This window comes from Oryzias melastigma, linkage group LG1, assembly GCF_002922805.2.
Source record: "Oryzias melastigma strain HK-1 linkage group LG1, ASM292280v2, whole genome shotgun sequence".
NCBI classification, from domain to species: domain Eukaryota; kingdom Metazoa; phylum Chordata; class Actinopteri; order Beloniformes; family Adrianichthyidae; genus Oryzias; species Oryzias melastigma.
The window spans coordinates 30,899,593-30,911,376 of record NC_050512.1 but is presented as its reverse complement, the minus strand read 5'-3'; the positions used below and the strand labels follow the sequence as shown (position 1 = coordinate 30,911,376).

Genomic DNA, 11,784 nt, shown 5'->3' with positions numbered 1-11,784 from the left:
ATTAATCTAGTTAGAAAGTTTAGTTAAAAATTAAAAGTATGAATCTGCTCTGTTTTACATAAAAGATCCTTAGACTGAACTTTTTTAGGGAGTTGTATTCTGCTTTCCAACGTGTACTACAACCACCTTTACCTGAAACTAGCAAACGATTTCAATTCAGAGACAAACTGTAGTTTATTAGTTTAATCTTTGATTTATACAATAATAAACTCAGAGGGGAAATTTGGGGGCTTTTAATTCTTTCTACCCTGATGTTGGACAGGTGGAATCCTCACCTGTGACTCTGTATCATTTCTGTGTTTTCAATAAATTTTAGCGACTTGATCAAACCCAATCCAAGTGACGTCTTTTTTCTCACACTTTAAATTAAATTTCATTTTTTAATGTTGTCTGAACTTTATCATGACAGGAATTAATACTTAATTGAATTTTCTCTCTTTTAATTCTTGACCAATAATTGCAATAAAATGAGTCGATATAGGTGGTTTAAAAACTTCTGATAAATGTTATCTTGAAATGCATATTTTAGAGTAATATTAGACATAATTTTTGTAAAAATTGAGTGTAGTTGTTTAGTTTTCTTTAAGCTTTGATTTGTTGTGTTCATGTTGTGTTTTGTTTTCTGGTTTGGTGTTTTCCACTCAGTGACAGTTTTGCCTCCTTCGGCGTTCCATACCACCGGACATCAAACATTTGCGTGTCGCCACTGTGACGTATTCAAAACGCGTCTCCGGAGCGCCATTCAAAACATCCTATGTGACCACGAGTAAACAAAGCGCCAGCGTCTATGGAAAGCCATGTGGGACAAAATTAGGGGTGGATTTTTGGTCAAGAGAGCGTCTTTTAGCGGCAAGAACGCGATCGATACACGCTTGAACACGTGTTTGTTTCAACATGTGAGCTGCTTTGTACTTGTATACATGTTTACATGTGTGAGAAGGTTGTTTTGGAGCCACAAGGTATGTTTTTAATACTTGAGTGTGTCTGTGACAGGCCCCGCCCTTTTGACTAACATCTACACGTGACTGAAACACTGATAAACCTCCATTAACTTATTTAATCAGCCCTCCACTTCTTCAACCCCTTTTCCTCCCTTATTTAATACCGTTAAATAAGGGAGGAACAAGTTAAAAGAAGAACTCACTCTAGACACAAAATTCACATGATAGCCACACCTAATTTTGTCCCACATGGCCTTCCATACGGTTCCACATATGTCTCTGAAGCTGTGATGGTTTTGATATGCGTGAAGAAGAGCCGTGGTTTGGTTGCATAAGGAAGAAAAAAAGCAGATGATGCAACAATTATTTTGTTCTGATGTCAAACTTTCATTCTGAGTAATACATAATAATTCATTAAATAATAATATATTAAATAATCATTTCAGTTTCAGAAGCAATGGTCAAACTGAAAACCCAAATTTTTAACTCTTCTCTAAGAACTTAAATAACATTCTACAAGAGTAAACACTAAAAAAATAACCCAAAAAAGCACAATTTTCCACAATGCATTCCTAAATGGAATTGACTGTGGTCCGGGACAAGCAGTTTCTGTTTCTTTGTTGTTCTTAAAAACCTCATTAACAACGTAAATACAATTATTTACAGCTATTTTCTTATTTATCTACCTACTAGAACCATTTTCTTAATATAAGTTTGCTTCCTCATACTCTCTTGCATTCAAACTAAAATGTAATACCTAGTTATCCTATGTTTGACATGGATGTAAAGCTCTGTTGATTGTATTGAACATGCATTATTCTTGCTTTGATTGCTTGAAATAAACAATTTCTGATCTAATCTCATCTAAATTTTGCAGATTAGGGTTGACAGAATTCAGAAGAGACAGAGTTTGAGAAAGAGATGGATAAATATATGTTTATTTTTTTCATATCTAAGTTTATCCCATTAAGTTTATCCAGAAAGTGATGCTGATTTCCCCTCCCTGAACGGAAAAGTTGGAAGGTCCCAGGACATTCTCTTGTCTTATAAGAGTTGTTCCTATGTGAACCACTAGATGACATCATTGAGGTTTCAGACAAACCTGCAGTTCTGTCATCATTACCTCCAGTCACAGTGTCATCTGGTTTCAATCCTCAATTATCCACAAAATATTTTAAATGCAATTTATATATATATATAAGATCATGTTTGAGAGTTATTTTTTTTAATAATTAATTCTGGATATTCTGGTGAGAATAAATATGTATAAATAGTCAAAAGAACAGCTAATTTAGTCTTTTAAAAATACTTTAGATCCATTTATGAGGAAAATCAACACAGGAGGCCTCAGAAACACAACAAGGAAGGAAATGTTGATTAATGTGGGAAAAAAACAAACTAACATTTACAATCTCACCCATAAAGTTTACGTTTATTTATTTTGGTTTCATGCAAAAGTATTTTTTATGCAATTTATCTTCACTTGATTAAATCAAGTCATTTAGAAGTGTTTAATCAGATGAATCTTCAACATTATTATTTTAATGCATCATTAGAGCACAGATCCGTTTGTGTTGAGGCTTGCATGCATCAGTTTTCTCTTCACACGTTCACACATTTATGAACAGAAGAAGTTTCAGTCTCCATCAGAACCGTCTGTCCAGAGTGAGCATGCTGATGACAAACGTTGTTAACATCCACAAACATCCAACCAGCATCCAGAACTTAAAGTTGGAGGAACTTAGAAGAAAGTACGTAATGATTGTAACTAAAACCAAAAGTTCTGTAAGAACATCTTTATCTCCAGCACTACACTGAGCTCTTTTTAATGAAGTCTTTTTGGATCCTCAGTTGATGTTTTTGGGGTTTTCTGTTCTAAATCTTTACAAGGTTTCATCAATTTAAATATTTATAATTGTTTTACATTTGATGACACAGAATACTTTCATTACATTTTTCATTTGCAACAGTCTGTTGGTCTTTTTTATTCTTCAGAAAATTAAAGTTCATTTTATAGTCACTTTGTTTTCTTCATTCACACCTCTGTTTCTATTTATATAAATGGTTCAGATGGACAGAAGAAGAAGTTCTTCTAAGAAGACGAATACATTTCCGATCACAGAAGAAGGTGTGATAAAAAGCAACACTCTTTTCTTTTTAAGCATTTTCTGCAGCACATGAACTCTGTGGAGAAAGGAACCAGAGAGAGGAGACGCTATGAGTCTGACTGCAGCTCTGAGAGGATTTGCTGTTTTACTTTGCTGCTTTTCAGGTAAAAATCTAACAATTATGATGGATGGATGATGGATGGATGATGGATGATGGATGGACAGCAGAGCAGCAGCTCTGAATTCTCCTGCAGTTTCTTCAAACTTCTGCATTAATGACTGTTTGTGTGAAAGATTTTCATTTGAGCTGTTTGTGGTTTAGTTTCATCTTTCATTTCTACTATAAACAACCTTTGTTAAACTTTTGTAACTTTCAGACATTTTATCTCATATTTGCAAATCTTCATGTTAATGTTGAACATTTACAGCATTTTTCTACTTCACTTTCAGACCCATAAAGTTTTGCTGTCACAGTCATTCACCCACAAACACACACATTTTCTGCAACACATTTTATTAAATTACCTGCATGAATCCCAATGAGGCAAATTTCCTTTGTGATTTTGGGCTATATAAATAAAACTGAATTGAATATTAACACACTAACGTTGTATATTTATCTATACTACGGTCTGGGTGAATACTCTATTCCGTTTGGCTGCTGGGTGTGGATTAAAAAGTGCTATACCACAGTGATAAACCACACCTAAAGAAGAAGTTCCGGTCACACAGACCAAACCTTCGATATCACTGCGCAGGCTTCTTTAAAACACATTTTTCCTTCATCATCTGGACAAAACAAGGAGTAATGGATTAACTTTCTCTCTGAACTGATGCTTTATTTGACTTATTCTAACGATCAGCATTTATATTGCTTTCCTTTTGTAAGGTAAATTAGTACAAATTGACAAATGAGTCAACCCTCCGCCCCATAATGTTCAGCCTAACTTCGGTCATTTGTTTATAAAATTAGTTATTCTCCCACTAATAAGACGCAGCACTCGGCATGAAAGGTGTAGTCTTCTGTCTCACCACAAGAGCAGCTCAGAAGAGCGAACCTGCCGTGAAATGAACACAGACAGAAGCTGATTGTGTTCCGTTTATGTTCTAGCTGCTCACTGAAGGCGTAACTTAAGAAAAAGGAGAGGGGGCGGAACGCTCTACGCTGCACCACAGCAAACAGTGCTCATCCAATGATTAAAACAACTGTAAAAACAGAGGGCTAAAAGGTTTGAGTTAAAAGAATGGCAGTAAAAACGGCTCGTGCTCCTCGGTCCCTTTTTTTCTTTTTTTGGTGGGGTACCGAGTCCGGGAGTGCCCTGGCAGTCCGTGTTGCACCTCCGTTGGATGTAGCAGGTGATAGCCACCCCAGTAGGACCCTCGTCGTAGGCGACGCGATGGAGACCAGGCGAGCAGCAAAGTTGTCCCAACAATCAATGTAAATAAAGCATCAGCCGTTCCGATGCTACTGGGAGAACAGAAAGTCCCTGACAGTGGAAGACACAGATGAAACAATAAAAATAAATAAATAAAAAGCACTGCTATTACTGACTGACTGTTCGCCACCCTAAAAGGATACAAATTACAGCACCCCAAAATGCAGGGGCTCTGTTTGAGCTTAGTTCCCAATACTTTGTCTTCCGGGGCTACAACATAAACAAAACAATGTGAAGCTTCCCATAGGCAGCCTGCCACCGCTACCTTACCTGTGAGGCTAAAGGAGGTGCGCACCAGGAAGTGGGCAGTCCCAGAGGCCAGAAGATGCCCATGACGGCAAGTGGGCCACTTGATCTTTTTATAGAGCCTGTAGAGGCCACCACCTGCTGTTATCCTCACAGCCACACCTGCAGTAATCTATCCTGCTACATGTGCATTATGAGAATTAACGCACTTCGTCGGGTATTTTCCCTTACATGTATAAAACACTAATCTCTTCCATTACATTCAATTTAAATCACTTTTTTTGATTAAACTCATTTTTTAGCTTGTTTTAACAAAACCTACAATTGACTGTAACTTTAAACGAGAACCAAAGAAGTAAAGTTTTTTTGTTTTTGTTTTTTTTTGTCAGTCTTTGTTTTTGTTTACTGGTGCTGGTCAGTCTGTCAATCATCCTCTTGTTTCTCTATTTTTGTGATTTTGATTTAAAACTTATAAAAACTATGAAAACTGACTTGTTTTGTTAAGTGTTGAACAACATTTTGTTTAACTGTAAATCTCAACTGTTTGTATATCAAATCTTCACACAATAAATACAGATATATCATGTTTATGATGATTTCTCTGTTTCAGTTGTGAAGAGTCAGACAGACTGGGAAGTGAAATACTTTCAGACTGAAAAATGTGCAAATAAAGGATCAACTGTGTCCATACATTGCTCATATAATTATCCAGTAATGTTAAATGGAGTCTACACCACTGTTAAAAAAAGATTCTGGTTCATCAGAACTGAAGGAGAACCTGTAGACCTGGGTAACTGGGTAAGTCTTGAATCAAGACTGAATCAAGATTTCTTTTAGATCTTTCAGATTCTTCTTTCTCTCTAAAATGAGTTTTCATTTCCAACAGTCTGTTGGTCATTATTCTTCTCAGAAAATTAAAGTTAATTTTATCGTCACTTTGTTTTTTTTTTTTTTACACCTCTGTTTATGGTAATAAAAGCTTCTGATGGACAGAAGAAGAGGTTCTTCTAAGAAGATGAACTTATTTCCGATCACAGAAGAAGGTGTGATAAAAAGCAACACTCTTTTCTTTTAAAGCATTTTCTGCAACACATGAACTCTGTGGAGAAAGGAACCAGAGAGAGGAGACGCTATGAGTCTGACTGCAGCTCTGGGAGGATTTGTTGTTTTCCTTTGCTGCTTTTCAGGTAAAAATCTAAGAGTCTTTATGGTGGATGATGGATGGATGGATGTTGGTAATTCATGGTTTTTATCTAAATACAGTTTAAAGGATGTTGGAATAATCTGATAATTGAAACTGTCACTTCTGTAGATGTTTTTGTCTTTTGTGTTGAATCTTGAGTCAAACTTGGTTGTGAACTGAATCTATATAAGTAAACTAAATAAATGAAAACTATAATTTATTTTAACTAAAAACAAAAGTGCAATAAACTTAAAGTCAGTAATTTTGACTCTGAGACTGAAATATCTTCGATAATCAGCTGTTTTCTTGTTTTTTTATTGTTTAAATTCCTGTTTGTTAAGTTGATGTAAAGTTTGCAGCGATGAAGATTACTACAGTCACACGATCTGTCTTTTTCTGACCTCATGTCAATCACATAGGCCCCGCCTCTTCTGCAGAGTAAAAGATGAAACGTGTTTGTTAACACCAGTGTAGCATCAGTGTGAACATGCAGCAGAAGTGAGAAAACAGTGAAGAACGTCTCTCAGTGGAGCTTAGCTCCTTCTCCATTCTGCCCAGTGATCAGAAAGCATCACAAACCAGTTCATCCACTTTTATTAATGTATCACTTCAATCTGAGGAAAAATTCAGAAATATTCAGATAATTCTTCAGTTTTTCAGACAGCAGAGCAGCAGCTCTGAATTCTCCTGCAGTTTCTTCAAGTTTCTGCTTTAATGACTGTTTGTGTGAAAGATTTTCATTTGAGCTGTTTGTGGTTCAATTTCCTCTCTGAGTTCATCTTTCATTTCTACTGTAAACGATCTTTGTTAAACTTTTGTAACTTTCTTTAATTCTGACATTTTATCTCATATTTACAAATCTTCATGTTAATGTTGAACATTTACAGCATTTTTCTACTTCACTTTCAGACCCATAAAGTTTTGCAGTCACAGTCATCCACCCACAAACACACAAATTAACACACTAATGTATTTTATGACATTCAATTTAAATCACTTATTTTGATTAAACTAATTTTTTAGCTGTTTTAACAAAACCTACAATTGACTGTAACTTTAAACGAGAACCAAAGAAGTAACGTTTTTTTGTTTTTGTCAGTCTTTGTTTTTGTTTACTGGAGCTGGTCAGTCTGTCAATCATCCTCTTGTTTCTCTATTTTGTGATTTTGATTTAAAACTTATAAAAACTATAAAAACTGACTTGTTTTGTTAAGTGTTGAACAACATTTTGTATAACTGTAAATCTCAAATGTTTGTATATCAAATCTTTACACAATAAATACAGATATATCATGTTTCTGATCATTTCTCTGTTTCAGTTGTGAAGAGTCAGACAGGCTGGAAAGTGAAATACTATCGGACTGAAATCTGTGCAAATAAAGGATCAACTGTGTCCATACTTTGCTCATATAATTATCCAGTAATGTTAAATGGAGTCAGCACCACTGTTAAAAAAAGCTTCTGGTTCATCAGAACTGAAGGAGAACCTGTAGACCTGAAAGAAGATCCAGAATACAAAGATCGAGTGACTTACATCTGTAATTCAAAGATCTGTCCTCTGAGAATCTCTGGAGTGAGAGAGAGCGACTCAGCAGTTTATAAGTTCATGTTCATAACAAACCATCAAACTGGACGTTACATCGGAGAACCTGGAGTGAGATTAACTGTTGGAGGTAAAACTCTCAGATTATTAATATTAAAGTTGACTAAATTAAATAAAAAGTTTTGCTCTTCTATGACTTTTTGGTGAATCAAATGTTTCCAAAGTGGTTTTAGACGGTAAACATGGACGATAACATCCATGTTTTCATCATTTTCCAGACCTCCAGGTTCTGCTGGTTTCCACATCAGTCCAGCAGGAATATTCAGACGTTCAGCTAAAGTGTTTCAACAGATGTGATCCAGATGGTTTGGAGGAATATGTCTGGTTCATAAACGGAGAAGAAACCAGATCAAGGATTCAGTCTGAAACCAGTCAGACGTTTCTGTACAGAAGCTGGGATTCTTCCACAGACAGGATCTCTTGTTCTCTGAGATCTTCAAAGACGGATCAAAGTCCTGAAGTTTGTGAGTTCACTCTGTAAAACACAAACATGAAACCATTTACACAAACAGAACAAACTTGATTTCTGTTTTTTATTGTCTATTAAAAATGTAACTTTTGAAGAAATACATGAAAATATATTGATTTTAGTTGGGAGAAAAAACTCTTGTAGAATTTCTGGAAACTTCTGCGAAGATTTTAGTGTTTTTCCTCATTGTTTGATATTTTTGAATGATGACATTTCATAGCAAAATGCTAAAAGGACAAGAGATAGAAAATTATTCTGTGGACGAGACATTTTTTGCATCTAAGAAGTTATAATAAATGATAAAATACGACATAATTTCTTCAGATGTTTTTTTTCCATTTCTCCTAAAAATAAAGTTTTCTTGTTCTTTTCCAGATGCTCCACAATCTCCAACTGTATCACTGGATCCTCCCACAGAGATCCTGGAGGGCAGTTCAGTGACTCTGACCTGCAGCAGTGATGCTAACCCAGCAGCTAACTACACCTGGTTCAAGAAGACAAATTCAGATGTTAAAATGATCTCTGGAGGTCCACAGTTTGTCTTCAGTTCCATCCATTCCACAGATTCTGGAGATTATTTCTGTGAAGTTGAGAACCAGCTGGGTTTGAAACAATCTTACCTTAAACTGGAGGTGAAATGTGAGTTATTTTTAAATTATTATTATTTAACACTGCCTAAGAAATTAGAGCTTAGTGGACCCTATTGAATTGTCTTTTTCTATGTTTTTGATACTGTGATTTTTTAGGATAGAATAAAAATGAAGGTTTGAATAGAAGAGTTTTGTGTTTGTGAATCTTCCAACTTTCCTCTTTCATCTCCAGATGCTCCAAAGAACATCTCTGTCTCTGTGAATCCTCCTGAGATCCTGGAGGGCAGTTCAGTGACTCTGACCTGCAGCACTGATGCTAACCCAGCAGCTAACTACACCTGGTTCAAGGAGAACAAAGACTCTCCTAAATCAGAAGAACAAATGTTCACCATCAGTGACATCACAGCAGAAGATGGAGGGCTTTACATCTGTGTGGCTCAGAACAAACTGGGCCAGCAGAACTCCAGTGTTCAAGGGTTTGTTGGATCAGGTCAGTTCATCATGTCGTCTACAGGAAACAAAAGCTGCCGTGCTGCAGCGAGCCCTGAAGGCAGCACAGAGACAGAAGAGACCTCCAACAGGACCATCTTAAAGATCACCACAGACTGATCAGACACTGGAGAACTTTCAAAGAACCAACATGAGATTTTGACCTGACAGTGGATCATCATCACTGGGATTTCTTACTGACATGGATTCAATGTCTTCCTCAGGTTCAGTTGGTTCACCTGCTTTATGGTCGATCCCTGCTGCTCTCCTGACTCTCATCTTCTTGGTTGTTTTATTCTTGAAGATCTTCAGGTGAGTGGATCAAATCCTGCAGGATTAAAGGTCCGATTTAGTCACATTGTGTTTGATTTGATCATTTTCTGTGTATAGAAGGAGATCCTCAGAAGAATCCTCAGTGATCAGGAGTCAAGATGAAGATGATCAGGTTTCTTTTCCTCCATACGTAGTCCTCCCTGATCTTTCATTCTGTCATCTGTGATTATTTTTTAAGTGATGTCCTGTCAGAGTTTTGATAACATTTCTATTTCTAACCATTAAAGTTTGCTAAACTTGCTTAAAAGCAAAAGTTTACTTTAAGAGGAAATTTCATTTCGTAAAATCTTTTTAATTTTGCTGCAGTTTTTCTGCAAGTTGATGGAAAAGTGTCTTCATTTTTCTAAACTATCAGTAAACAAAAGTTTTAGATTCTTATTATTAGTCTTTTTTGTCTCTGAGTCACTTTAAAGGTTTTCTTAAAGTTGTCAGAAGAATCATCCACTACTTAATATTGATTTGGTTTCCATACACATGGTTCATATTTGATTCATATTCTCATCTGATCTTCAGACACTTGAAGGTTCTGATCGTGACGATCCAACATCCAGACATCCAGCAGAGGATGAAACGGAAATCCACTACGGCAGTGTGACCTTCACCAAGAGGCAGGAGGATCCTCTCTACTCCAACATCAAAGCAAAGAGAAGACGGGACGCTCATGAAGACAAAGAAGACGTGGTGTACAGTCTGGTCAGATCATCCAGGAATCCAGCTGACTGACTGATCTGCTGTATGAAAAAAAAAACCCCATTTATTTCCATCTTTATGATCCAGTAGCATCTGTATGTTAATCTGCAGCTTTAATCTAAGAAATGTACATTTATATACAGCAATGTTTTATTAGCAGAAAGTATTCAGTCAGCATGAAAAAGTATTTTTGTAGCCACTGATAGCAGTTATGTAGGAACACATTTACTTTGATCTGTTTCATCAAAGAATCAAAAACCTGAATGTTAAAAAACACAGAAAAGTCATAAAAATGAGAAAAATACTAAATGAATGTGTCAACTGAAGAACACAGGAAAGCTTGTTACAGAACACAAACATGCTTTAATTTAAAGAAGAAAAAGCAGCAACAGACCAGTGGAGTCAGTTCTCTACTCCACTGCCCTCAAACTAAAGAAAACTTTATTTTGAAATAGTTTTGTTCCTGAATGTTTTAGAGATAGAAAACACAGTGACATTTATGTCATTACTGTATATTTATTAATAATTACAAAAGTAATCATGCTGGTTAAAATGGTGTTTTATATATTCATTGTCACACTTCAACCGTCCTCCTCCACCGTCAACCACCAGAGGGAGCCGACGCCTGACTTTGACTCTCATATTTCACCAGTTGTTCCATATCAGGCAATCATATCAAACTGTATTTAGTCTGGCACCACGCAGAGACGTTTTTATTTTTTTTATTATACAGAAAGTTTGTGCAGTCTTATCATGTTTGATTCTCTGTGTTCTGACCCGAGCCCGTTTAGCTCTCCTGCTTTGCCTCATTTGTTTGACTCCATCCTGGTTTCGACTTTGCCTTGCCCTTGTCTGTTCTCGCCATAAAAAATGTTTGCAAATGGATCAAACATCTCTGCCACTTCATCACAATAATAAAGAGCAAAACTTTAAAGCTCTGGAAATGTTTCTGTTTCTTTAGTGCATTTTTTATCTTTTGCCTGTTTTGTAGAATAATTAATAAATGGAGGATGCAGTTCTGTGATTTAAATCAATAAATTCCTGGCTCGATGAAGCCAACAGAACAACATCATCTGCAAAGAGCAGAGATAAAATCCTGTTGTCTCCAAAACCAGATCCCCTCCAGCCCCTGGCTGCGCCAAAATTCTGTCCATAAAGACTATGAACAGAACCTGTGATAAAGGACAGTCCTGCCAAAGTCCAACAGGTCTGACTCACTGATTTGTGCCTGTATTTGTTTTCTCTGCTTTTCATGAGAAACGTGGAAAAAAAAAAAATAATTCCCTGTAACTTGTGAGAAAGAGGATTATCTCACTGCATTTGTGTAAAAGTTTTAATCTGGATCCGTTTACCTTTGATATTCTTTGCAAACATGTTTTCCACCTGTACGGCCAATCATCTGCAAAAATGTAAACGGTGGAAGACACAAAGCCTTCTGTCATCTTCTGCTCTACCATCCATGCCTCCAACATATGACACACATTACCAAGCAGCAGTAACTATCGGTACACCAGCGCCCCCTGCTGATCCACTGTGGCTTTGTCTCTTTGAAATGAACCTACAGAAATATTCAGGAACTAATCTGATCATTTCTGGACATTTTCTTGCTAACAGCTCCAACCAGCTGTTCTACTTCCAACAGAACATAAATATGAAGTCTTTAGTAAAGACTGCTGATGTTAAGAACCAGCTTCAG

The 11,784-nt window shown here is 36.4% G+C and overlaps 2 protein-coding genes across 4 annotated transcripts in view; one reads left to right on the top strand and one right to left on the bottom strand.

The window, feature by feature from the left end:
* The window catches only part of LOC112157183 (B-cell receptor CD22), an 821,740-nt gene that overhangs the window by 553,791 nt on the left and 256,165 nt on the right, over nucleotides 1-11,784 (bottom strand). The gene's annotated exons all lie outside the window — the stretch shown is intronic.
* Nucleotides 7,001-11,071, top strand: LOC112157209 (B-cell receptor CD22-like). Its single transcript, XM_036214158.1, has 7 exons — nucleotides 7,001-7,587; nucleotides 7,736-7,981; nucleotides 8,362-8,625; nucleotides 8,809-9,066; nucleotides 9,290-9,377; nucleotides 9,456-9,510; nucleotides 9,912-11,071. Exons 1-7 carry the CDS (start codon nucleotides 7,338-7,340, stop codon nucleotides 10,119-10,121), a joined length of 1,371 nt encoding a protein of 456 aa, XP_036070051.1. The 5' UTR covers nucleotides 7,001-7,337; the 3' UTR covers nucleotides 10,122-11,071.